Raw genomic sequence first — 27,901 nt, 5'->3', positions numbered from 1 at the left:
CCTGTAGTAACCCCCACATGGTCAGAGACGGCTGTGAGGGGGGGGGGGGGGGGTGATGTCACTCGTCTCGGGGGGGATAATCCGATTCAAGATATGGTGACATTACGTAGAGGCATCATACGATGGTGTGAGCCAACTGTGACTGAGAGACGAGAGGGAGGAGTACGTGGACTGATCGTGTTAATCCACTGTTCACCGTTTACGAGTATGAACATAGAATCTGAAAATAAACCCTTTGGCCGACTGTAAAGATCATCTTTTCCACATTTTAAAATGTGTGCTTTCTGAGCGCTGTCCCAAAAAAACGCTCATTCTTCCCATTTCAGGCTAAAGAAACTATGCTGACTGGACTGGAACTAGATCAATTAACTAATTTCAATCAAAATATGCTCCATATTCCCCCCACCAAAAAAACTTCAACCTTTTAAATCATTTTCATGAGTCTTTAGGGTCTGAAAACTGTTGTGAAAGAAGATTAATTAGCTCTTCTCAGGAGAGCAGCAGGGCAGGAGTTTCGTCTTTGTGTGGAATCTGTGTCAGCAGCGTAAGCCGACCTGTAGTAACCCCTCTTTGGCCTCATTAGGGAAATACAACGTGATAAAGACTTTATCTTCTTTGGCTCTGTTGTCTTACACCTAATGTTTAAAAGCATACAACACTTGTCAGGGGGTCAATGAAGTCGTGTTTGAGGTAAAAAATTGCTGCAGAAACTGAAGATTTAATGACATATTTATACTTAAACGGTATAATTACACACTTTTAAAGGTAAATATGGCTTCAATAACGTCACCTCTGTGATTCTCCACCACAGTTATGATGGAGCAGCAGTTTATTAAGGGAGATACATTCAGAGGAAAAATGGAAGAGAACTTAAAATATTTTTGTTAATATAAGAGAAAAATCTAATTGGCTGAGACTATAGTAAATTTCTAAAAAAGTTCTGGTCACTTAATTATTTTAAGATGTTTTTTAGGTCATTCTAAAGTAATTAGGCAACATCCTCTGCTAATATATAAATGATGATATGTGATGTTTATTTAAAGAACGGAGAACAATAAAGCCACTCATTTAATCCCATATAAAGTGTCTAAAATGCATAGAACATAAATGATATGAATGTAAACTGAAGGCAAATGGTCAAACCCTTCCCTTTTCCCTTCATCATTACATAACAACAAGAAGACATTAGTCACAACTTTGCATTGCTTTGCGCGTTTTATTGTCAGATTGCTACTATTCACAGGCACAATGAAGGTGGAACTGAAAAATGACCCCTAATGCGGCTGCAACTGCAGGTTTTCAGCAAATATAGGCGACTTTTGTTCCATTCCTATAGCTATTTACAACAAGACTCATTTAAATGACATGAGTCAATTTTCATAATTTGCGACACTAGCGAGACAAACGTGAGTTACTGGTGCCAAAATATCCCGATTCACAAGTTCAAGTATTTCATGATGCAATTCTCATGATGTCTGTCTGGTTGAGGGAAAAATGTATAACAAACATTTGAGAGTGTAAAATAAAATAACTACACACACACACACACACGTCATGCACATCAGACAAACATACAGTGGTTTCATCACTGAGATGATCAAACATTTATGTATTGCACATGTTCACTCACTGTGAATCAAAAATACGTCTTCTTATATTAGTAATAAAATCCTTTTTTTTTTAAAATTAAAATCCAATAACTCATAAATAAAAAAAACTATCAAAGTCAGGAACATCACACACACACACACACACCTCCACAGTGTCATGGCGTGAGTTCCTGTCATGTTGTTTCAGTCTCAGGTTTAGTGCCACGAGCGTTAAAGCCATCAGCGATGCTGTGTATGTGAACAGCAGCCAGTACAAGCTCACCTGCGATCACATTCTACACAAACACGTCGTGACGCTCTCTGCAACGACCCGAGAGCAGATATAATCAAAGATGTCAGTGTGTCAACATCAGGCTGAACTTAAACTCAACATCCCAGCCTGTGCACCTGCCTGTATCCATATATATATAAATCCTGTTTATATTCTGCATTATAGCACTGTTTGTACGTCATAGTATGATATGCGTTAATATTCATTTATATGTGTGCCAACAGACAATATTACATTCACAGACTTTTATAAAAAGTGAACCTGGAAATAGTGTCTTCACTTCCTGTGCCACTCGCGTGAACTCACTCACTCACTCACGAAGTTTCCACGGTTTGTCAAGTTTCCACTTTTTGGTCTGCCGTCACTCTGATACTTGACAAACGCAGTGAAAGCTCGGAGAGTTCAGGCAACGCGGCGCTTTCGCACTGAGCACCAAAGTGAAAATGAGGAGCTGGTGCAGGTGTTGTCCAGATGGTAGAGTTTTTATAAGACTTTAGTCAGGTAGCGTTTCATCATTCATAAGATTGGGAGCTCTCTTATACAGCGCATAGTCATTCCTTTGGACGAGTAACAAATACAAATAATGACAAAAAAAAGAGGAAAATATTGGTGCTGCTTCTTTAAAAAATAACTTCCTTTCATCCATGCTTTGCTTCCTTTTTGTGCCCAATAGGGAAAAAGAGAAATAAATGTGAGGAAATCCTTAAAATGGATGTACTGCATTTAAATGAATAGAATGATTATGCACAAAAATGTAGTTTTTACGCCGTATTATGCCATTTAGCACGAAGCTAAAACTACAGTCACGAATAGACATAAAAAAAAGATTTGGTGAGCAGTTTTTGTACAAAGCCACTTTTCAAGTAAACACGGGCTCTGAGAGGAACTGAGTCCGTGTCCGCAGCGCGGTGTGATTGTTGTACCCGGTTAACAGAAAACTATACTTTAAAATAAATCTTTGAGGTTATTACATGTTGACATTAAAACATGACATTGTTCCATGTAAAAGGTCAAAAAAAAAGACAAAATAAATACCAGGAAGAAATGCAAAGGAATGAAATTGGCTGCATGTGTTTGGTACGAGAGCTCAACCAAATCTGGAAATAAAGAAATAAAAATAATAATTATGGTCGTCAATCACCCATCGTCCTCTGCTGTCCAGGCTTTTTTTTTTTTTTCTCACCCCTGAAGACTAAACAGTGAACAGCGGCCGCGTTTCAGCAGCACGGGATGTGATGTGACCTCGTCGTTATCGAGAAAGGTGACAAACTTCAGACTGAGTCAGACTGAGGCTTCAAATCTGCAGCGGTGAGAAGGCGTAGAACGGAAACTGGGCCTCGTCCTCGTCCACAAAGAAACACTGGAAGTACGGCAGGTCCTCTGTGGAGGGAGTCAGAGGAGAAGTCAGTACTCGATATTCTGCTGCAGCACTTGTGACGCCTGTGTGATATTTTGTGCACGACAAAGGAATTTGTACCTTCCATGATGAAGCTGTCTGATAGAGCAGGCTCGGCTGCTGGAAACAGAAACGATGTCACTTGTACAGTTTCGTACGAGATGAAATAACAGCACATTCATATACAGAACCTTTAACTCCGTCTTCTTTGGCAGCTTTCTTCTCCACAGGTTTTTCTGTTTTGGAAAGAAATCGATTTTGTGTTTGAAGAAAAAGCAAATCAAACTCGATTCACATGTTTTAAACTCAGACAATGTAAATACGGGACAGACAAAGATACCTTTCTTTGCAGCCACGTGTATCTCCTTTAGTACTCTGTCCTCTGTAAATGACAACTGAGGATTAATTATCTGTTTTTCACAAACCCGTCTTAGCCAGTTGTGGTCTCTTATAAAGTGAAGAATTGTACTCGGTACCTTTCTTTGCTGCAGAAGGTTTGGCCTTTAGTTTTGAAACCTCTGGCTCTGTTTCACAAACAAGAAGAAAGCACAAGTTGTTTGGAGATAACATTTTAAAAGATGCTGTTTTATTCATTAGTGCATGCAGGTAAAATGTGTTTACTTGGATGGAACTTTAATGGAAGTGTAACATGCGTGGCATTATCAAGCATCAGATTGTTTTGAGCAGATTTCCATGAGAACCCCTTGATGGGAAATCAATGAATGAATATCAACAAATGTGTTTAAATTCATAGGATAAATCTACATTTTTCACATTAGTAGACAGCAGGAAAATATGCAGCCCAAAAACGACACTCTACGTAATCCACACATTTGCAGTGGTCTTCATTATGGTAATCAGATTACATCAGATTACCACTACTGCCTCTACTGAAGCATCGCTAATGTACCTTTCTTTACACGGACTGGTTTGAGCTTTTCCTTCAACACGACTGTTCCATCAGGGAGAAAATATAACAGATGAAGCATACAGTGTTGATCCATTTGAAAACCAACACAAGAAGAAATATTATCACAATATCCTCACCAAATGTACTTCTGACAAAACAGAAATAAACAAAGCGCTCTGTTAAAAAGTAATCATTGCTCATGTACAAAACACTGCACCTTTCTTTACTGCAGCAGGTTTCTCCTCGTCTTTAGAAGCCTCTTGTTCTGAAAGAAAGGAAACATGTGAGGTCAGACCTGGAGAGTCAGGACAAACACAAACAGTTGATCACAAAAAAGTGGATTTCCAAAAGCATTAACAGCTTGCATAGAAAGCTGTTATGTTAGAAAATTCATCTCTATTGAACAAATCCAACTATTTTTGCAATTTAATTTGCAAAAGCAGGTTTAACTAGCCTGCGTTTGATGATTGTGCACAGAGCGAGAAAACGTAACCCTTAGGGCCAGGTCTAATAATAGTCACACTCAAACCTATGTCATAGTATAGTATGTCGTCCAAAATCAGTCAAAAAAGTCGTAGTATAGTATGTCACCCAAAATCTTTGTACTTTCCACTTTTCCACTTCCTTTGTCGTAGGCGGACGCAGAGACAGAAACGGGGAGTTTCGGGAAACGAGGAGTTGCCGAATTTAAAATAATAATGATGAGAAACTTAAGAAACACCAAGAATGTATAGTTCACCTTAAGATCATCAGCACATATAGCTCAGTCCATCAGAAGATGGCTTGCCTCTCTGAGGTTGTGAGTTCAACTCTTTCTGTCAACTGAACTTCTGCACTACTTTCCAAAATAAGAAGTTAAAAATACCAGCAACATGTTGTTCTGCACTTCAGTGAGAATAGCTTCAGCTGGAAGAACAAGACTTCCATGTGTGAGGTTGTCAGTTCAAGTCTTATGACGAACACAAGTTTTTGAGTTCAGTGTTCAACGTAAACAGTCAAGAGCTCTAAGAGAACCTGAAGAGCTGTGAAGAGCAGGTAGCTAAATGGACAAGAACGCTGCTCTGAAGTCCTGAAGTCATAGGTTCAGTTCTTGTGAGGAGCAGGTACTTTTAAAGCTCCACATCCAAACTCAAGATTAAAAGCAGACAGCAATCCTAGACGAAGGCGGCCTTAGTGGCGTGGTGGCTTTGTTCCAAACCGTAAGGTTGTGTTTCAACTGTGAGGTGGCAGGTTCAGTTCCAATTCCCAACACTGCAGTTGTTCACTGAAACAGAACCTAACCTCTTGCTGACCGACACAACCAGCAGGGCACAAGTGAGTCGTACCCCCCCGTGGCCAGCAGGACGCGAGTGAGTCGTACCCCCCGGTGGCCAGCATGTGTCAGGTTGAGTTGCACAGAGTGTCAAGTTTCCTGTACTAACAGCCACACCTGGAGAGTCCAGCAAGCAAAACAGGTGGGGGCCGAAGGCCCCCACCCCCATCAAACTGTCTTAAATCCGCATTAAGACAGTTGGTGGTGGGGGCCGAAGGCCCCCACCACCTAAGTGTCTTAATGCGGTTACCTTTTGCTGCACAGTGCAATATAAAGTATTTGACCTTTGACCCCTTCCTCTCACCACCTGCCCTGTCCCTCCTCTCCTCTCACCACCTGCCCTGTCCCTCCTCTCCTCTCCTCTCACCACCTGCCCTGCCCCTCCTCTCCTCTCCACCTGCCCTGTCCTCCTCTCACCTCTTGCTACCTGCCCTGCCCCAACCTCACATCTTGCTACCTGCCCTACCCCACCCCTGCAAGGCTGTGGAATGGAACCTGCAAGGCTCTGGGATTGAACCGGTCACCTTGTAACACACATCCTCATGGTTGAGAACAAAACCACTGCACCACCAATTCCTACTCTATTTGGGACTTTTGGTCTCCTTTCAATAGTCACTTTGGTTGTTGACCTTTAAAATAACCTGCTCCTCACAAGAACTGAACTCATGAGCTCTGGACTTCAAAGCAGCATTCTTGTCCACTGAGCTACCTGTAACTTGTCTTCTTCAGGTTCTCTTAGAGCTTTTGACTGTTTACTTTGAACATCGTACTCAACCAGTTCACCATAAGACTTGAACTCATAACGTTTGACATAGAAGTCTTACTCTTCCAGCACGAGCTATTCTTACTGACCTGCAGAACAACACGTTGCTGGTATTTTTAAATTCTTATGTTGGTCTGAAGTTCTAAAGTCAGACGAAGTTCAGTTGATTGCAAGATTTGAACTCACAACCTCAGAGATCCAAGACTCTTTCTGATGGTGTGAGCTATTCATTCTAGTATAGTATGTCGTCTTAATCAGTCAAAAAACTAATAGTATAGTATGTCGTCCAAAATCAGTCAGAAAGTCATAGTATAGTATGTCGTCCAAAATCAGTCAAAAAAGTCATAGTATAGTATGTCGTCCAAAATGTGACAAAAAAGCCATACTACAGTATGTCATCCAAAATCACTCAAAAAAGTAATAGTATAGTATGTCGTCCAAAATGTGACAAAAAAGCCATAGTATAGTATGTCATCCAAAATCAGTCAAAAACGTCATAGTATAGTATGTCGTCCAAAATGTGACAAAAAAGTCATAGTATAGTATGTCATCCAAAATGTGTCAAAAAAGTCATAGTTTAGTATGTCGTCCAAAATCAGTCAAAAATGTCATAGTATAGTATGTCGTCCAAAATGTGACAAAAAAAGCCATAGTATAGTATGTCATCCAAAATCAGTCAAAAACGTCATAGTATAGTATGTCGTCCAAAATGTGACAAAAAAGTCATAGTATAGTATGTCATCCAAAATCAGTCAAAAACGTCATAGTTTAGTATGTCGTCCAAAATCAGTCAAAAACGTCATAGTATAGTATGTCGTCCAAAATCAGTCAAAAAAGTCATAGTTTAGTATGTCGCCCAAAATGTGACAAAAACGTCATAGTTTAGTATGTCGTCCAAAATCAGTCAAAAACATCATAGTATAGTATGTTGTCCAAATCAGTCAAAAATGTCATAGTAAAGTATGTCTTCCAAAATCAGTCAAAAACGTCATAGTATAGTATGTCGTCCAAAATCAGTCAAAAATGTCATAGTTTAGTATGTCGTCCAAAATCAGTCAAAAACGTCATAGTATAGTATGTCGTCCAAAATGTGACAAAAAAGTCATAGTTTAGTATGTCGTCCAAAATCAGTCAAAAACGTCATAGTATAGTATGTCGTCCAAAATCAGTCAGAAAGTAATAGTATAGTATGTCGTCCAAAATGTGACAAAAAAAGCCATAGTATAGTATGTCATCCAAAATCAGTCAAAAACGTCATAGTATAGTATGTCGTCCAAAATGTGACAAAAAAGTCATAGCATAGTATGTCATCCAAAATGTGTCAAAAAAGTCATAGTTTAGTATGTCGTCCAAAATCAGTCAAAAACGTCATAGTATAGTATGTCGTCCAAAATCAGTCAAAAAAGTCATAGTTTAGTATGTCGTCCAAAATGTGACAAAAACGTCATAGTTTAGTATGTCGTCCAAAATCAGTCAAAAACGTCATAGTATAGTATGTTGTCCAAATCAGTCAAAAATGTCATAGTAAAGTATGTCTTCCAAAATCAGTCAAAAACGTCATAGTATAGTATGTCGTCCAAAATCAGTCAAAAACGTCATAGTATAGTATGTTGTCCAAATCAGTCAAAAATGTCATAGTAAAGTATGTCTTCCAAAATCAGTCAAAAACGTCATAGTATAGTATGTCGTCCAAAATCAGTCAAAAACGTCATAGTATAGTATGTCGTCCAAAATCAGTCAAAAACGTCATAGTATAGTATGTCGTCCAAAATGTGACAAAAAAGTCATAGTTTAGTATGTCGTCCAAAATCAGTCAAAAACGTCATAGTATAGTATGTCGTCCAAAATCAGTCAAAAAAGTCATAGTTTAGTATGTCGTCCAAAATGTGACAAAAACGTCATAGTTTAGTATGTCGTCCAAAATCAGTCAAAAACGTCATAGTATAGTATGTTGTCCAAATCAGTCAAAAATATCATAGTAAAGTATGTCTTCCAAAATCAGTCAAAAACGTCATAGTATAGTATGTCGTCCAAAATCAGTCAAAAATGTCATAGTTTAGTATGTCGTCCAAAATCAGTCAAAAACGTCATAGTATAGTATGTCGTCCAAAATCAGTCAAAAACGTCATAGTATAGTATGTTGTCCAAATCAGTCAAAAATGTCATAGTAAAGTATGTCTTCCAAAATCAGTCAAAAACGTCATAGTTTAGTATGTCGTCCAAAATCAGTCAAAAACGTCATAGTATAGTATGTTGTCCAAATCAGTCAAAAATGTCATAGTAAAGTATGTCTTCCAAAATCAGTCAAAAACGTCATAGTATAGTATGTCGTCCAAAATCAGTCAAAAACGTCATAGTATAGTATGTCGTCCAAAATCAGTCAAAAACGTCATAGTATAGTATGTCGTCCAAAATGTGACAAAAAAGTCATAGTTTAGTATGTCGTCCAAAATCAGTCAAAAACGTCATAGTATAGTATGTCGTCCAAAATCAGTCAAAAAAGTCATAGTTTAGTATGTCGTCCAAAATGTGACAAAAACGTCATAGTTTAGTATGTCGTCCAAAATCAGTCAAAAACGTCATAGTATAGTATGTCGTCCAAAATCAGTCAGAAAGTAATAGTATAGTATGTCGTCCAAAATGTGACAAAAAAAGCCATAGTATAGTATGTCATCCAAAATCAGTCAAAAACGTCATAGTATAGTATGTCGTCCAAAATGTGACAAAAAAGTCATAGCATAGTATGTCATCCAAAATGTGTCAAAAAAGTCATAGTTTAGTATGTCGTCCAAAATCAGTCAAAAACGTCATAGTATAGTATGTCGTCCAAAATCAGTCAAAAAAGTCATAGTTTAGTATGTCGTCCAAAATGTGACAAAAACGTCATAGTTTAGTATGTCGTCCAAAATCAGTCAAAAACGTCATAGTATAGTATGTTGTCCAAATCAGTCAAAAATGTCATAGTAAAGTATGTCTTCCAAAATCAGTCAAAAACGTCATAGTATAGTATGTCGTCCAAAATCAGTCAAAAACGTCATAGTATAGTATGTTGTCCAAATCAGTCAAAAATGTCATAGTAAAGTATGTCTTCCAAAATCAGTCAAAAACGTCATAGTATAGTATGTCGTCCAAAATCAGTCAAAAACGTCATAGTATAGTATGTCGTCCAAAATCAGTCAAAAACGTCATAGTATAGTATGTCGTCCAAAATGTGACAAAAAAGTCATAGTTTAGTATGTCGTCCAAAATCAGTCAAAAACGTCATAGTATAGTATGTCGTCCAAAATCAGTCAAAAAAGTCATAGTTTAGTATGTCGTCCAAAATGTGACAAAAACGTCATAGTTTAGTATGTCGTCCAAAATCAGTCAAAAACGTCATAGTATAGTATGTTGTCCAAATCAGTCAAAAATATCATAGTAAAGTATGTCTTCCAAAATCAGTCAAAAACGTCATAGTATAGTATGTCGTCCAAAATCAGTCAAAAATGTCATAGTTTAGTATGTCGTCCAAAATCAGTCAAAAACGTCATAGTATAGTATGTCGTCCAAAATCAGTCAAAAACGTCATAGTATAGTATGTTGTCCAAATCAGTCAAAAATGTCATAGTAAAGTATGTCTTCCAAAATCAGTCAAAAACGTCATAGTTTAGTATGTCGTCCAAAATCAGTCAAAAACGTCATAGTATAGTATGTTGTCCAAATCAGTCAAAAATGTCATAGTAAAGTATGTCTTCCAAAATCAGTCAAAAACGTCATAGTATAGTATGTCGTCCAAAATCAGTCAAAAACGTCATAGTATAGTATGTCGTCCAAAATCAGTCAAAAACGTCATAGTATAGTATGTCGTCCAAAATGTGACAAAAAAGTCATAGTTTAGTATGTCGTCCAAAATCAGTCAAAAACGTCATAGTATAGTATGTCGTCCAAAATCAGTCAAAAAAGTCATAGTTTAGTATGTCGTCCAAAATGTGACAAAAACGTCATAGTTTAGTATGTCGTCCAAAATCAGTCAAAAACGTCATAGTATAGTATGTTGTCCAAATCAGTCAAAAATGTCATAGTAAAGTATGTCTTCCAAAATCAGTCAAAAACGTCATAGTATAGTATGTCGTCCAAAATCAGTCAAAAATGTCATAGTTTAGTATGTCGTCCAAAATCAGTCAAAAACGTCATAGTATAGTATGTCGTCCAAAATGTGACAAAAAAGTCATAGTTTAGTATGTCGTCCAAAATCAGTCAAAAACGTCATAGTATAGTATGTCGTCCAAAATCAGTCAAAAATGTCATAGTTTAGTATGTCGTCCAAAATCAGTCAAAAACGTCATAGTATAGTATGTCGTCCAAAATCAGTCAAAAACGTCATAGTATAGTAGGTCGTCCAAAATCAGTCAAAAAAGTCATAGTATAGTATGTCGTCCAAAATGTGACAAAAAAGTCATAGTATAGTATGTCGTCCAAAATGTGTCAAAAAAGTCATAGTTTAGTATGTCGTCCAAAATCAGTCAAAAACGTCATAATATAGTATGTCGTCCAAATCAGTCAAAAATGTCATCGTATAGTATGTCGTCCAAAATCAGTCAAAAACGTCATAGTATAGTATGTTGTCCAAAATGTGACAAAAAAGTCACAGTATAGTATGTTGTCCATAATCAGTCAAAAACGTCATAGTATAGTATGTTGTCCAAAATGTGACAAAAACGTCATAGTTTAGTATGTTCTCCAAAATGTGACAAAAAAGTAATAGTATAGTATGTCATCCAAATGAGTCAAAAATGTCAGAGTATAGTATGTCGTCCAAAATGTGACAAAAAAGTCATAGTATAGTATGTCGTCCAAAATGTGACAAAAACGTCATAGTATAGTATGTCGTCCAAAATGTGACAAAAACGTCATAGTATAGTATGTCGTCCAAAATCAGTCAAAAACGTCATAGTATAGTATGTCGTCCAAAATGTGACAAAAATGTCATAGTTTAGTATGTCGTCCAAAATCAGTCAAAAACGTCATAGTATAGTATGTCGTCCAAAATGTGACAAAAAAGTCATAGTATAGTATGTCGTCCAAAATGTGACAAAAACGTCATAGTATAGTATGTTGTCCAAAATGTGACAAAAAAGTTATAGTATAGTATGTCGTCCAAAATCAGTCAAAAACGTCATAGTATAGTATGTCGACCAAAATGTGACAAAAACGTCATAGTATAGTATGTCGTCCAAAATGTGACAAAAACGTCATAGTTTAGTATGTTGTCCAAAATCACTCAAAAAAGTAATAGTATAGTATGTCGTCCAAAATGTGACAAAAACGTCATAGTTTAGTATGTCGTCCAAAATGTGACAAAAACGTCATAGTTTAGTATGTTCTCCAAAATGTGACAAAAAAGTAATAGTATAGTATGTCATCCAAATGAGTCAAAAATGTCATAGTATAGTATGTCATCCAAAATCAGTCAAAAAAGTGATAGTATAGTATGTTGTCCAAAATCAGTCAAAAAAGTCATAGTATAGTATGTAATCCAAAATCAGTCAAAAAAGTCATAGTTTAGTATGTTGTCCAAAATCAGTCAAAAACGTCATAGTATAGTATGTTGTCCAAATCAGTCAAAAATGTCATAGTATAGTATGTCGTCCTAAATCAGTCAAAAACGTCATAGTATAGTATGTCGTCCAAATCAGTCAAAAATGTCATAGTATAGTATGTCGTCCAAAATCAGTCAAAAAAGTCATAGTATAGTATGTCGTCCAAAATGTGACAAAAAAGTCATAGTATATAGTATGTCGTCCAAAATCAGTCAAAAATGTCATAGTATAGTATGTCGTCCAAAATGTGACAAAAAAGTCATAGTATAGTATGTCGTCAAAAATCAGTCAAAAATGTCATAGTATAGTATGTGGTCCAAAATGTGACAAAAACGTCATAGTATAGTATGTGGTCCAAAATGTGACAAAAACGTCATAGTATAGTATGTGGTCCAAAATGTGACAAAAACGTCATAGTATAGTATGTGGTCCAAAATGTGACAAAAACGTCATAGTATAGTATGTGGTCCAAAATGTGACAAAAACGTCATAGTATAGTATGTCGTCCAAAATGTGACAAAAACGTCATAGTATAGTATGTCGTCCAAAATGTGACAAAAACGTCATAGTATAGTATGTCGTCCAAAATGTGACAAAAACGTCATAGTATAGTATGTCGTCCAAAATGTGACAAAAACGTCATAGTATATAGTATGTCGTCCAAAATCAGTCAAAAATGTCATAGTATAGTATGTCGTCCAAAATGTGACAAAAATGTCATAGTATAGTATGTCGTCCAAAATGTGACAAAAACGTCATAGTATATAGTATGTCGTCCAAAATCAGTCAAAAATGTCATAGTATAGTATGTCGTCCAAAATGTGACAAAAAAGTCATAGTATAGTATGTCGTCCAAAATCAGTCAAAAATGTCATAGTATAGTATGTCGTCCAAAATCAGTCAAAAACGTCATAGTATAGTATGTCGTCCAAAATGTGACAAAAAAGTCATAGTTTAGTATGTCGTCCAAAATCAGTCAAAAACGTCATAGTATAGTATGTCGTCCAAAATCAGTCAAAAAAGTCATAGTTTAGTATGTCGTCCAAAATGTGACAAAAACGTCATAGTTTAGTATGTCGTCCAAAATCAGTCAAAAACGTCATAGTATAGTATGTTGTCCAAATCAGTCAAAAATGTCATAGTAAAGTATGTCTTCCAAAATCAGTCAAAAACGTCATAGTATAGTATGTCGTCCAAAATCAGTCAAAAATGTCATAGTTTAGTATGTCGTCCAAAATCAGTCAAAAACGTCATAGTATAGTATGTCGTCCAAAATGTGACAAAAAAGTCATAGTTTAGTATGTCGTCCAAAATCAGTCAAAAACGTCATAGTATAGTATGTCGTCCAAAATCAGTCAAAAATGTCATAGTTTAGTATGTCGTCCAAAATCAGTCAAAAACGTCATAGTATAGTATGTCGTCCAAAATCAGTCAAAAACGTCATAGTATAGTAGGTCGTCCAAAATCAGTCAAAAAAGTCATAGTATAGTATGTCGTCCAAAATGTGACAAAAAAGTCATAGTATAGTATGTCGTCCAAAATGTGTCAAAAAAGTCATAGTTTAGTATGTCGTCCAAAATCAGTCAAAAACGTCATAATATAGTATGTCGTCCAAATCAGTCAAAAATGTCATCGTATAGTATGTCGTCCAAAATCAGTCAAAAACGTCATAGTATAGTATGTTGTCCAAAATGTGACAAAAAAGTCACAGTATAGTATGTTGTCCATAATCAGTCAAAAACGTCATAGTATAGTATGTTGTCCAAAATGTGACAAAAACGTCATAGTTTAGTATGTTCTTCAAAATGTGACAAAAAAGTAATAGTATAGTATGTCATCCAAATGAGTCAAAAATGTCAGAGTATAGTATGTCGTCCAAAATGTGACAAAAAAGTCATAGTATAGTATGTCGTCCAAAATGTGACAAAAACGTCATAGTATAGTATGTCGTCCAAAATGTGACAAAAAAGTTATAGTATAGTATGTCGTCCAAAATCAGTCAAAAATGTCATAGTATAGTATGTGGTCCAAAATGTGACAAAAACGTCATAGTATAGTATGTGGTCCAAAATGTGACAAAAACGTCATAGTATAGTATGTGGTCCAAAATGTGACAAAAACGTCATAGTATAGTATGTGGTCCAAAATGTGACAAAAACGTCATAGTATAGTATGTGGTCCAAAATGTGACAAAAACGTCATAGTATAGTATGTCGTCCAAAATGTGACAAAAATGTCATAGTATAGTATGTCGTCCAAAATGTGACAAAAACGTCATAGTATAGTATGTCGTCCAAAATGTGACAAAAACGTCATAGTATAGTATGTCGTCCAAAATGTGACAAAAACGTCATAGTATATAGTATGTCGTCCAAAATCAGTCAAAAATGTCATAGTATAGTATGTCGTCCAAAATGTGACAAAAATGTCATAGTATAGTATGTCGTCCAAAATGTGACAAAAACGTCATAGTATATAGTATGTCGTCCAAAATCAGTCAAAAATGTCATAGTATAGTATGTCGTCCAAAATGTGACAAAAAAGTCATAGTATAGTATGTCGTCCAAAATCAGTCAAAAATGTCATAGTATAGTATGTCGTCCAAAATCAGTCAAAAACGTCATAGTATAGTATGTCGTCCAAAATGTGACAAAAAAGTCATAGTTTAGTATGTCGTCCAAAATCAGTCAAAAACGTCATAGTATAGTATGTCGTCCAAAATCAGTCAAAAAAGTCATAGTTTAGTATGTCGTCCAAAATGTGACAAAAACGTCATAGTTTAGTATGTCGTCCAAAATCAGTCAAAAACGTCATAGTATAGTATGTTGTCCAAATCAGTCAAAAATGTCATAGTAAAGTATGTCTTCCAAAATCAGTCAAAAACGTCATAGTATAGTATGTCGTCCAAAATCAGTCAAAAATGTCATAGTTTAGTATGTCGTCCAAAATCAGTCAAAAACGTCATAGTATAGTATGTCGTCCAAAATGTGACAAAAAAGTCATAGTTTAGTATGTCGTCCAAAATCAGTCAAAAACGTCATAGTATAGTATGTCGTCCAAAATCAGTCAAAAATGTCATAGTTTAGTATGTCGTCCAAAATCAGTCAAAAACGTCATAGTATAGTATGTCGTCCAAAATCAGTCAAAAACGTCATAGTATAGTAGGTCGTCCAAAATCAGTCAAAAAAGTCATAGTATAGTATGTCGTCCAAAATGTGACAAAAAAGTCATAGTATAGTATGTCGTCCAAAATGTGTCAAAAAAGTCATAGTTTAGTATGTCGTCCAAAATCAGTCAAAAACGTCATAATATAGTATGTCGTCCAAATCAGTCAAAAATGTCATCGTATAGTATGTCGTCCAAAATCAGTCAAAAACGTCATAGTATAGTATGTTGTCCAAAATGTGACAAAAAAGTCACAGTATAGTATGTTGTCCATAATCAGTCAAAAACGTCATAGTATAGTATGTTGTCCAAAATCAGTCAAAAAAGTCATAGTATAGTATGTCGTCCAAAATGTGACAAAAACGTCATAGTATAGTATGTTGTCCAAAATGTGACAAAAAAGTAATAGTATAGTATGTCATCCAAAATCAGTCAAAAAAGTGATAGTATAGTATGTTGTCCAAAATCAGTCAAAAAAGTCATAGTATAGTATGTAATCCAAAATCAGTCAAAAAAGTCATAGTTTAGTATGTTGTCCAAAATCAGTCAAAAACGTCATAGTATAGTATGTTGTCCAAATCAGTCAAAAATGTCATAGTATAGTATGTCGTCCTAAATCAGTCAAAAACATCATAGTATAGTATGTCGTCCAAATCAGTCAAAAATGTCATAGTATAGTATGTCGTCCAAAATCAGTCAAAAAAGTCATAGTATAGTATGTCGTCCAAAATGTGACAAAAAAGTCATAGTATATAGTATGTCGTCCAAAATCAGTCAAAAATGTCATAGTATAGTATGTCGTCCAAAATGTGACAAAAAAGTCATAGTATGTCGTCAAAAATCAGTCAAAAATGTCATAGTATAGTATGTCGTCCAAAATGTGACAAAAACGTCATAGTATAGTATGTGGTCCAAAATGTGACAAAAACGTCATAGTATAGTATGTGGTCCAAAATGTGACAAAAACGTCATAGTATAGTATGTGGTCCAAAATGTGACAAAAACGTCATAGTATAGTATGTGGTCCAAAATGTGACAAAAACGTCATAGTATAGTATGTCGTCCAAAATGTGACAAAAACGTCATAGTATAGTATGTCGTCCAAAATGTGACAAAAACGTCATAGTATAGTATGTCGTCCAAAATGTGACAAAAACGTCATAGTATATAGTATGTCGTCCAAAATCAGTCAAAAATGTCATAGTATAGTATGTCGTCCAAAATGTGACAAAAATGTCATAGTATAGTATGTCGTCCAAAATGTGACAAAAACGTCATAGTATATAGTATGTCGTCCAAAATCAGTCAAAAAAGTCATAGTATAGTATGTCGTCCAAAATGTGACAAAAAAGTCATAGTATATAGTATGTCGTCCAAAATCAGTCAAAAATGTCATAGTATAGTATGTCGTCCAAAATGTGACAAAAAAGTCATAGTATGTCGTCAAAAATCAGTCAAAAATGTCATAGTATAGTATGTCGTCCAAAATGTGACAAAAACGTCATAGTATAGTATGTGGTCCAAAATGTGACAAAAACGTCATAGTATAGTATGTGGTCCAAAATGTGACAAAAACGTCATAGTATAGTATGTGGTCCAAAATGTGACAAAAACGTCATAGTATAGTATGTGGTCCAAAATGTGACAAAAACGTCATAGTATAGTATGTCGTCCAAAATGTGACAAAAACGTCATAGTATAGTATGTCGTCCAAAATGTGACAAAAACGTCATAGTATAGTATGTCGTCCAAAATGTGACAAAAACGTCATAGTATAGTATGTCGTCCAAAATGTGACAAAAACGTCATAGTATATAGTATGTCGTCCAAAATCAGTCAAAAATGTCATAGTATAGTATGTCGTCCAAAATGTGACAAAAATGTCATAGTATAGTATGTCGTCCAAAATGTGACAAAAACGTCATAGTATATAGTATGTCGTCCAAAATCAGTCAAAAATGTCATAGTATAGTATGTCGTCCAAAATGTGACAAAAAAGTCATAGTATAGTATGTCGTCCAAAATCAGTCAAAAATGTCATAGTATAGTATGTCGTCCAAAATGTGACAAAAACGTCATAGTATAGTATGTCGTCCAAAATCAGTCAAAAATGTCATAGTATAGTATGTCGTCCAAAATGTGACAAAAAAGTCATAGTATATAGTATGTCGTCCAAAATCAGTCAAAAATGTCATAGTATAGTATGTCATCCAAAATGTGACAAAAAAGTCATAGTATAGTATGTCGTCCAAAATCAGTCAAAAATGTCATAGTATAGTATGTCGTCCAAAATGTGACAAAAACGTCATAGTATAGTATGTCGTCCAAAATGTGACAAAAATGTCATAGTATAGTATGTCGTCCAAAATCAGTCAAAAATGTCATAGTATAGTATGTCGTCCAAAATGTGACAAAAACGTCATAGTATAGTATGTCGTCCAAAATGTGACAAAAACGTCATAGTATAGTATGTCGTCCAAAATGTGACAAAAATGTCATAGTATAGTATGTCGTCCAAAATGTGACAAAAACGTCATAGTTTAGTATGTCGTCCAAAATGTGACAAAAACGTCATAGTTTAGTATGTCGTCCAAAATGTGACAAAAACGTCATAGTATAGTATGTCGTCCAAATCAGTCAAAAATGTCATAGTATAGTATGTCGTCCAAATCAGTCAAAAATGTCATAGTATAGTATATCGTCCAAATCAGTCAAAAATGTCATAGTATAGTATGTCGTCCAAATCAGTCAAAAATGTCATAGTCTAGTATGTCGTCCAAAATCACCAAAAAACGTCTTCATACGGACTGGTTTGAGATTCTCCTTCAATGCAGTTGTGCCATCAGAAAGAAAATAGGTTGAATATAAAACTCATAATTGAGTTTTGGTCTATTTTACAACACACGTTTGTCGGCATACATAATGTACCTTTTTTAACATGTGGTTTGACTCTCATCTTTTCTGGTTCTTGGGGCTCTGAGTCAACCAGAATATAAAGTGATATTTACTGTCAGTAAATGATTTGGTAATAGTATACACATCATCTCAGTCTCTTTCATTTTAAATATTAAGATGTTAGTATAACTTTCACCTTTCTTCTTCAGCAGTGATTTGACCTTTTCCTCTCCTGCGTGAGTCTCTGTTTTAGAAGGAGCTATTTAATTCAAAAGCAACAAAAATAACAGCATCAAAAACTCTAAAATAAGCACAAGCACAATTTTTTTTTTGACTATTAAAAACAAAAATATTTACCTTTCTTTTCATGAACTGGTTTGGGCATCTCCTTCACAGGTTTTAGTTCTGAACAGAAGATGAGATGAGAATCATTTCATTTACTTCAGTTTTCTTCAGTTTTAGTTTTCTTTCGGTTTGGATTTTATTTGCAATACCTTTTTTGACAAGCACCGGCTTAGCTTCAGTTTCTAAAAAAAGAGAAAGTATAAATGTCATGACAGGCGATGTATACGACAAGTAACTGAACATTTTTAATCTGAAAAGTTCTCATACAACAAACAAGGACAGTTCACCTTTCTGTGAGGGTTTTGTCTTCTTATCTTTGTCTTCCACGGCTTCTACATGAGGAGAAACAAAAAAACCCGTCACACCCGCACAACATTTGAAAAGCTATAAGCTGAGAAAGCTTTTCACACCAGTGCAATGCAGATAACTAAGGTCGTAAACATTACACAAGCGTGTCAAGGCTCGAGTCTCGACGTGAAGATGACAGAGCTGAACAAATGTCAGTTTTCAACACCAATAAAAACACAAATTCTCAATAAACTCTCGATAAATAAAGTCCACAATTCAAATTCTGAATTTAGATGATTCGAAATGTACAATCTTTTTCAGCTGGAACATCGTGTCACTAAAATCTTTCCAGTTAATCAATAGTGATTTGAATTGGACATGATTAGATCAATGCTGCTGATGTTATGTAGTAAAACTACAAAAAACTACAGTTTGTACAACAAAAAACTACATGACTGATTTATACCTTTCTTCTTTTCAGCAGGTTGTTTTGGTGCTACAGTAATAAAAATAATTTGTTCACCATGTGTAATAATGTACTTAAAAAGGAAAGAGAAATTAAATTACAAATAGACTCAAACCTTTTTTGAGAGTCACCGGCTCAACTTTCTTCTCCTTCACAACTTCAGCTTTTAAAACAAGTGAATATTCAATTATTTTCAATACAAAAGTCGATTTTTTTTTGTGCAGTGTTAAAATGTCACATATCATGAATATAATAAACACAAACCTTTTTTGAGAGTCACCGGCTCGACTTTCTTCTCCTTCACAACTTCAGCTTTTGAAACAAGCGAATTGCATGAATTAAAACTCTGCGAACTTAACTGTGCGTACAGAGGCAAACAAAATGAAATCTTAGACTAAGAGATGCTGAAAAATAAGGGTGCCGTCAGAAATCATAATCTGGATTATGCCAGCGCTGGACACTTTATAGACTAAGACCATGGAGGGCGGGAACCAGTTTAATGAGCTGTTTTAAAAGGGCATTCATAAATTACATACTAATTATCCTTATGGACTGAATAAACCCAGGATCTTATCCTTTTCTCTAATATTTAAAATAGAAAATGAGATGTGTTCATTCCTTTTATCTTTGCAGGTAATTAAATGTTGGAAGTAGGCGATATTGGTATCAGCAGATATTGGCTTTAAAAAATGATTATTGAATATTGTCAAGCACACCAAGATCTGCTGATATGAGTACTGACTACAACATTAAGCTAAATAAGCTGCTAACCACCTTGACTTCTAGGCTGGCTCCCTCTACAACTATAATCAATTTAAGGATTAAGGGATTAATCTAGACCGACCTAGATTTTTTACACATTTTTGTGATGGAAGACATTTTGGAATACTTAAGATTTAGTTTAGAAATGATACTGCAGTGTCCTGTCTATGTTTATGTGATTAATATATGTACATATACTGTATATATATATTTTTTGTATATAAAAAAAAGAAAGGACGTTGATTTAAGGATTGGACGTAAAGTCCTTTCACAGTAAAATATAAACATCAATAAAGTGAATAATAATGATGACACGAGAGCTTCTAAAAGTAACTACCTTTTTTCAATGAGGCTGGTTTGACTTTCTCTTTTGGAGTTACAGGCACTAAAGACAGAGAAAACAAAATTAAATGAAAAATATAATATGAACATTGTTTCCTGTGAATCTGGCGTGCCTATAATTGAGTTTTCACCTTTCCTTAGTGGCACCACCTTCACCTTCTCCTTTGTAAGAGATACATTTCTATGCGCTGCCTCTGCCTCTGAGGGAAATAACAGATTTGTATGAAAACAATATATTAAAAAAAATGATACGGAAAACCATAAAACAATAAAGTATGAATGACAGAACCATGAAAGGAAAATATGTAAAGCACTCATACAATGGGATAAAATAAATGAATCGTGACATTTGTTGTCTTACCTTTGACAGCTGGTTTTGTCTTGAGAGGTTCTATTGAAGAGATTTTCAAAATAATAAATACAAAGATGACACTGACACTAACATAAAGACAAATAAGAGGATCCTTCAGTCTTACCTCTCTTTGTTAAAACTGCTTTGTGCTTCTTGGCTGCAGAGGAAACACGTGGCATACTGTAGTTAGTGCTCTGTGTGCAAACCACTGAATGATCTCATCTGAAATGTTAATAAATAAATGTACCTGTTGTTGCAGACACAATCCTGATGCTCTCTTTAGGCGGACTGACTGCTGGAAACAGAAAGGAAACAAAAACACAGTTGAACACAGTCTGGAAGAACATAAAACCAATAAATTATATTAAAAAAAATCACCTTTCTTCATTGGTACAATTCTGACCCTCTCTTTCACAAGGGAGGCATTTCTAGAAGGGCTTTCTTGTTCTGTCAGCCGACATTTCAACATATAGTTAAAAAACATTTTAAGTTTGATTTGATTTGAAAGTCACAAAGAAAAGAGACATTAATTAAACTTAACACAAACTGACACGTGTTCAAAAGGATCAAATCCCTCCCCATTATATGTTTATCCTGCTTCCTTAATAATTAGTGCCAATACTAGTAATAATAATTATAACAAGTTTAATAAACAACTTGAACTACAAACACATCATCACCAAATGGACCAAAAAAAAAAATCAATTTAAACTGAACATAGATGAATAAATAAATGGATACACAGGAACATAAATAATATATTGAACATATGTAAATAAAGAAATTAGCAGCCTATCACACTCTCATCCCATAATATTCCATAGTTTTACACCACAGAATGAAATGCAGAATCTTTTAATGTTTGTATTTTATTAATTATAAGATTATCCTTAATTCCCTATCCCTGAACATGTTCTGAATAATTTGTGGTAATTGGTTATTATTGGATTTGAACAATGATTTGTGCCGTTTGTAAATCTTCTCTGTAGTTGTAGTAGTTGTAGAAGTGACATAGTAACAGTTTATTCGCTCTTACCTTTTTTCAGGATGACTGGTTTGGCCTTTTCTTTTGGAGTAGCCACCTCTGTGTGACAAAAATGTACTATTAATGAGTGATTTTGTTGTTAGACGACCCAGAATATCACCAAATGGTTGTAATCTGCCAACTCATCATGTGAATCTTGAAATTTACCTTTCTTCATGGGTGCTGCTGCTGCTGCTTTGGCCTTTTCCCTTTGAGCTTCTTTGTCACAAAACATTTTAAATTAGAATTGTGCACTTATATGCAGCATGAAATCTATAATTGTCTCGCTAATAGAACTTTCTCAAATAAATACACATATAATAAAACATCAAATCAATAAGCTGATTATTTTTTGGAAGAAATATGTTTGTGTGCAAACAGTAAAGTGTGTTTAAATAACACAGTAATCTCCTCTTTAGTAATCTCTGCATCTAAAAACAGAACATTGGATTAAGGAACTCCATGTTAGTAATCAAACTTTTTAAATCCTACCTTTCTTTGAAGGTTTTTGCTTTTCCTTCAGTGCATCAGTGTCTGTAAATAACAGTGACGTGAAAACACATGTATTAATAATGTTTACAAGATGTTGATGTAAGATCATCTGTGTTTCAAGGTAGGTACAGCGTCTATATTCTTAAATATATCATTTAAGGAAACATGCGGCATACATGAATCTTTGCATTACCTGGTTTTACAGGCTTGATTTTTGGTTTTGGTTTCTCCTCGGCCTCCTTAGAAACTGCCAAAATATAACATAAAAGCCCCTTTAACTTAACTTAAAATATACGTTACCCAGACAACAACGATATTCATGATATAACCAATATTATAATTATTGGTTAATAATTTAGTGAGTTTTCTAAACAATTCACAGAAGAAAACAATAGTATTGTACCTTTCGCTATAGATACTGGTTTGGCTTTCACTTTGGGAACCTCAGGAACCTCTGATAGTGGAGAAAAAGAATAAAATCAGTTACAGCAACTGGACACATTAGCAGCATATAATGGTAAAAAATGCTTTGACACGTCACTTAACCTGTCAACAGGCAGTGACCACTTAACAAATAGTCTTAAACACTGTAAACAATGAAATAATGAGTGGATTTTACCATTATATAAAACAGCTATAATGATTCAGCAAGTTTGAAGTTCAATGTTTTGTGCCATTTGATTCATTTTCATCTCTTGAGATGTCATTAATCAAATATTTCATCCTCAGCTTTGCTTTCTGTGGATCAGTGCAACAGTTTGTGGTGATTTGATGAAGTCAGAATAACTCCTTTCCTCCTAATGTACCTCAACGCACAGTACGGTGTCCTTTTAACTCACCTGCTTTTGTAATATTCACACGTTCCTTTTTCAGGAGAGGAACAATCTGCCTTCGAGCAGCTTTCAGAACCCTGACAGACTTCTTAGGTTCCTCAGCTGAAGAGCACAAAGTTTTATGCAATTATTGTTATTATTGTACCTTGATTTGAAAACGTATGTCTTAGAATTCATTTTAATCACGTGGCCTAAAATAGATTTTCTTTAATGTTTGAGTAGAATGAAGACATAGCAAGGTGTAACCATGACCGGGTGTAATGACATGTTTTCTCACCTGCTTTTGTAACATTGAGATGTTCCCTCTTAAGGAAAGACGTGACCTTCGTCTTCACTACTTGAATTCGTACGGCCTTTTTAGGTTTGGTATCTTAAGTAAAAAAAAAAAAAAAGTCAAAGTTTATTTTCAAGTTAAACACACATTCTTTATCAGATAGAATGAATTTAACATTTTGTTTTTTACTAAAATACCCTGATAAGACAAGACAAGCGAGCAAGTCTTTAAATGAGGGCCTTACAAAGGGGACAGCAAGGAAACGTCAGGTGGCCCCACAGGAAACAGCAGCTTATGTTAGTGTGACAACAATTTTATGAGACACTTTTAAATGATATGCTTGTCTTTATGTAAATGAGAACTGCAGTTATGTCATAGCTCAAATATCTTCACTAAACTAAAAACATTGACAGTAGACACATAGTTATTGATAAGTGCTTAAGAAGGAGTAATCATTGGATCATTGGATCATTTGGGTTAGTTCCATATAAACTTTTTAGAATATTGAGTAAGTATACCTGTCTTTGTGTCTCTCTTCTTCACAGGTTCTTTCTCTTCTTTAGGAAGCTTCATGACTTCTTTCTCTTCTCTGTGTGGTACTTTAACCTCCTTTTCTTCTTTTGGAGGTTTCTCTGCCTCTTTCTCTTTAGATGGTTTCTTGACTTCTACCTTTTCTTTGGTAGGCTTCACCTCTTTCTCTTCTTTAGATGGTTTCTTGACTTCTACCTTTTCTTTGGTAGGCTTCACCTCTTTCTCTTCTTTAGATGGTTTCTTGACTTCTTTCTCTTCTTTTTGAGGCTTCTCTACCTCTTTCTCTTCAGATGGTTTCTTAATTTCTTTCTCTTCTTTGTGTGGTATTTTAACCTCTTTTTCTTCTTTTGGTGGCTTCTCTGCCTCTTTCTCTTCTTTTTGAGGCTTCGCTACCTCTTTCTCTTTAGATGGTTTCTTGACCTCTTTCTTTTCTTTGGTAGGCTTCACCTCTTTCTCTTCTTTAGATGGTTTCTTGACTTCTTTCTCTTCTTTGTGTGGTATTTTAACCTCTTTTTCTTCTTTGGTAGGCTTCACCTCTTTCTCTTTAGATGGTTTCTTGACTTCTTTCTCTTCTTTGGTTGGTATTTTAACCTCTTTTTCTTCTTTTGGTGGCTTCTCTGCCTCTTTCTCTTCTTTTTGAGGCTTCACTACCTCTTTCTCTTTAGATGGTTTCTTGACTTCTTTCTTTTCTTTGGTAGGCTTCACCTCTTTCTCTTTAGCTGGTTTCTTGACTTCTTTCCTTTCTTTGGTAGGCTTCACCTCCTTCTCTTCTTTAGATGGTTTCTTGATTTCTTTCTCTTCTTTGTGTGGTATTTTAACCTCTTTTTCTTCTTTTGGAGGTTTCTCCGCCTCTTTCTCTTTAGCTGGTTTCTTGACTTCTACCCTTTCTTTGGCAGGCTTCACCTCCTTCTCTTCTTTAGATGGTTTTTTGACTTCTTTCTTTTCTTTGGTAGGTTTCGCCTCTTTCTCTTCTTTAGACGGTTTCTTGACTTCTTTCTCTTCTTTGTGTGGTATTTTAACCTCTTTTTCTTCTTTCGGAGGTTTCTCTACCTCTTTCTCTTTAGATGGTTTCTTGACTTCTACCCTTTCTTTGGCAGGCTTCACCTCCTTCTCTTCTTTAGATGGTTTTTTGACTTCTTTCTTTTCTTTGGTAGGTTTCGCCTCTTTCTCTTCATTAGACAGTTTCTTGACTTCTTTCTCTTCTTTGTGTGATATTTTAACCTCTTTTTCTTCTTTTGGAGGTTTCTCCGTCTCTTTCTCTTTTGCTGGTTTCTTGACTTCTACCCTGTCTTTGGTAGGCTTCACCTCTTTCTCTTCTTTAGATGGTTTCTTGACATCTTTCTCTTCTTTGTGTGATATTTTAACCTCTTTTTCTTCTTTTGGAGGTTTCTCCGTCTCTTTCTCTTTTGCTGGTTTCTTGACTTCTACCCTGTCTTTGGTAGGCTTCACCTCTTTCTCTTCTTTAGATGGTTTCTTGATTTCTTTCTCTTCTTTGTGTGGTATTTTAACCTCTTTTTCTTCTTTCTGAGGTTTCTCTACCTCCTTCTCTTTAGATGGTTTCTTGACTTCTTTCTCTTCTTTGTGTGATATTTTAACCTCTTTTTCTTCTTTTGGAGGTTTCTCCATCTCTTTCTCTTTAGCTGGTTTCTTGACTTCTACCCTGTCTTTGGCAGGCTTCACCTCCTTCTCTTCTTTAGATGGTTTCTTGACTTCTTTCTTTTCTTTGGTAGGTTTTGCCTCTTTCTTTTCTTTAGATGGTTTCTTGATTTCTTTCTCTTCTTTGTGTGGTATTTTAATCTCTTTTTCTTCTTTAGGAGGTTTTTCTGCCTCTTTCTCTTTAGATGGTTTCTTGATTTCTTTCTCTTCTTTGTGTTGTATTTTAATCTCTTTTTCTTCTTTAGGAGGTTTTTCTGCCTCTTTCTCTTTAGATGGTTTCTTGACTTCTTTCTCTTCTTTGTGCAGTATTTTAACCTCTTTTTTGTCTTTTGGAGGTTTCTCTACCTCTTTCTCTTTAGATGGTTTTTTGACTTCTTTCTCTTCTTTGTGTGGTATTTTAACCTCTTTTTCTTCTTTTACAGGATTTTCTACCTCTTTTTCTTTTGATGGTTTCTTGACTTCTTCCTTTTCTTTGGTAGGCTTCACCTCTTTCTCTTCTTTTAGTTCTTTCTTGACTTCTTTCTCTTTGTGCAGTATTTTAACCTCTTTTTTGTCTTTTGGAGGTTTCTCTACCTCTTTCTCTTTAGATGGTTTTTTGACTTCTTTCTCTTCTTTGTGTGGTATTTTAACCTCTTTTTCTTCTTTTACAGGATTTTCTACCTCTTTTTCTGTAGATGGTTTCTTGACTTCTTTCTCGTCTTTGTGTGGTATTTTAATCTCTCTTTCTTCTTTTACAGGCTTCTCTGCCTCTTTCTCTTTAGATGGTTTCTTGACTTCTTCCTTTTCTTTGGTAGGCTTCACCTCTTTCTCTTCTTTGGATGGTTTCTTGACTTCTTTCTCGTCTTTGGGTGGTATTTTAACCTCTTTTTCTTCTTTTGGAGGTTTCTCTACCTCTTTCTCTTTAGATGGGTTCTTGATTTCTCTCTCTTCTTTGTATGGTATTTTAACCTCTTTTTCTTCTTTTGGAGGTTTCTCTGCCTCTTTCTTGTTAGGTGTTTTTGTTACATCCTTCCTTTCTTTGGTAAGCCTCACCTCTTTATCTTCTTTAGATAGTTTCCTAAACTTTTTCTTTTCTCTGGTAGGCTTCACCTCTTTCTCTTCTTTAGATGGTTTCTTGACTTCTTTCTCTTCTTTGTGTGGTATTTTAACCTCTTTTTCTTCTTTTGCAGGCTTCTCCACTACTTTCTCTGTAGATGGTTTCTTGACTTCTTTCTTTGCTTTGGTAGGCTTCAACTCTTTCTCTTCTTTAGATGGTTTCTTGACTTCTTTCTTTTCTTTGGTAGGTTTCACCTCTTTCTCTTCTTTAGATGGTTTCTTGGCTTCTTTCTTTGCTTTGGTAGGTTTCACCTCTTTCTCTTCTTTATGTGGTTTCTCAACTTCTTTCTTTTCTTTGGTAGGCTTCACCTCTTTCTCTTCTTTAGATGGTTTCTTGACTTCTTTCTCTTTTGTGTGTGGTATTTTAACCTCTTTTTCTTCTTCTTCTGCAGGCTTCTCTACCTTTTTCTCTGTAGTTGGTTTCTTGACTTCTTTCTCTTCTTTGTGTGGTATTTTAACCTCTTTTTCCTCCTTTGAGGGCTTCTGCACTTGTTTTTCTGCTTTGGGAGGCTTTCCCTCTTTTTCATCTTTGGGTTGCTTCTTGACTTCTTTCTCAATGGGCCTCACCTTTTTCTCTTCTTTGGATGGTTTCTTGACGTCTTGCTTTTCTTTAGTAGGCTTGACCCTTTTCTCTTCTTTGGGTTGGTCCTTGACTTCTTTCTTAGTAGACTTCATCTCTTTCTCTTCTTTAGATGGTTTCTTGACGTCTTTCTCTTCTGTGGGTGGTATCTTAATCTTTTCATCCTCCTTGGAAGGCTTCTTTGCCTCTTTTTCTACTTTTGGAGGTTCCTCCACCTCCTTCTCTTTGGATGGCTTCTTCAGTTCTTTCTTGTCTTTGAGTTGTTTAATGAAATCTTGAAGTTGTTTCTTGACTTCTTTCACATCTTGAAGTTGTTTCTTGGCCTTTATTTCTCCTTTTGGTGATATCTTGACCTCTTTCTTTTCTTTGAGTGGTTTCTTGACTTCCTGTTCTTCTTTGGGTGCTTTCTTTGCTCTTTCTTTTTTAAGATATTCCTTTACTTTTGTATCTTCTTTAAGTGCTCTTCTTTCTTCTTCTTCTTCCTTAGATGGTATCTTAACCCCTTTCTTTTCTATAGGTGGTTTCTTGATTTCTTTCTCTTTTTTAGGGAGCCTCTTAACCACCGTCTTTTCTTTGGAAGATATTTGGATGTCTGTCTTTTCTTTCAGTTGTTTCTTGACCTCCCCCTCTTCCTTGTGTTCTTTTGGGGGCTGTTTGACTTCTTTCTTTTCTTTAAGTAGTTTCTTGACTTTTGCCTTCAGTTTTGGGATTTTTTTCACCTCTTTTGGAGGTTCTTTGACTTCTTTCTCTTCTTCAGATGGTTTCTTGGCATCTTTGTCTTTGAGAAGTCTCCTAACTTTCTCTTTGAGGAGTTTCTTTACTTCTTTTGTGTCGATGGAAGGTTTCGTCATTTTTTGTTTGGGTGGCTCCTTAACTTGCTCCCCTTCTTTTGGTGTTTTCTTGACTTTTATCTCTTCCTTGGGGAGCTTTTTCATTTCATCTTTATCTAAAAGTAATCAT

The 27,901-nt window shown here is 35.3% G+C and overlaps 1 protein-coding gene across 1 annotated transcript in view; it reads right to left on the bottom strand.

Annotated features, from left to right (window-relative positions):
• Nucleotides 1–1,196: 1,196 nt before the first annotated feature.
• The window catches only part of si:ch211-266g18.10 (trichohyalin), a 36,247-nt gene continuing 9,542 nt past the window's right edge, over nucleotides 1,197–27,901 (bottom strand). Inside the window, exons 18-45 of the mRNA XM_058615536.1 lie at nucleotides 23,598–27,887; nucleotides 23,083–23,175; nucleotides 22,812–22,907; nucleotides 22,376–22,426; nucleotides 22,166–22,219; nucleotides 21,973–22,014; nucleotides 21,649–21,699; nucleotides 21,493–21,540; nucleotides 20,835–20,903; nucleotides 20,704–20,751; nucleotides 20,581–20,613; nucleotides 20,466–20,495; nucleotides 20,236–20,304; nucleotides 20,100–20,147; nucleotides 19,265–19,312; nucleotides 19,116–19,163; nucleotides 18,534–18,578; nucleotides 18,396–18,428; nucleotides 18,259–18,306; nucleotides 18,098–18,160; nucleotides 17,935–17,982; nucleotides 4,405–4,452; nucleotides 4,188–4,229; nucleotides 3,747–3,801; nucleotides 3,618–3,706; nucleotides 3,469–3,513; nucleotides 3,359–3,397; nucleotides 1,197–3,261 (exon numbers count right to left, since the gene is read on the bottom strand). Coding sequence (XP_058471519.1) covers nucleotides 3,176–3,261; nucleotides 3,359–3,397; nucleotides 3,469–3,513; nucleotides 3,618–3,706; nucleotides 3,747–3,801; nucleotides 4,188–4,229; nucleotides 4,405–4,452; nucleotides 17,935–17,982; nucleotides 18,098–18,160; nucleotides 18,259–18,306; nucleotides 18,396–18,428; nucleotides 18,534–18,578; nucleotides 19,116–19,163; nucleotides 19,265–19,312; nucleotides 20,100–20,147; nucleotides 20,236–20,304; nucleotides 20,466–20,495; nucleotides 20,581–20,613; nucleotides 20,704–20,751; nucleotides 20,835–20,903; nucleotides 21,493–21,540; nucleotides 21,649–21,699; nucleotides 21,973–22,014; nucleotides 22,166–22,219; nucleotides 22,376–22,426; nucleotides 22,812–22,907; nucleotides 23,083–23,175; nucleotides 23,598–27,887 — 5,759 coding nt within the window. The 3' untranslated portion in view covers nucleotides 1,197–3,175. The remainder of the gene's footprint in view (nucleotides 3,262–3,358; nucleotides 3,398–3,468; nucleotides 3,514–3,617; nucleotides 3,707–3,746; nucleotides 3,802–4,187; nucleotides 4,230–4,404; nucleotides 4,453–17,934; nucleotides 17,983–18,097; nucleotides 18,161–18,258; nucleotides 18,307–18,395; nucleotides 18,429–18,533; nucleotides 18,579–19,115; nucleotides 19,164–19,264; nucleotides 19,313–20,099; nucleotides 20,148–20,235; nucleotides 20,305–20,465; nucleotides 20,496–20,580; nucleotides 20,614–20,703; nucleotides 20,752–20,834; nucleotides 20,904–21,492; nucleotides 21,541–21,648; nucleotides 21,700–21,972; nucleotides 22,015–22,165; nucleotides 22,220–22,375; nucleotides 22,427–22,811; nucleotides 22,908–23,082; nucleotides 23,176–23,597; nucleotides 27,888–27,901) is intronic.

This window comes from Solea solea, chromosome 18, assembly GCF_958295425.1.
Source record: "Solea solea chromosome 18, fSolSol10.1, whole genome shotgun sequence".
Lineage (NCBI taxonomy): Eukaryota > Metazoa > Chordata > Actinopteri > Pleuronectiformes > Soleidae > Solea > Solea solea.
This window is presented reverse-complemented; position numbering and strand designations above follow the sequence as displayed.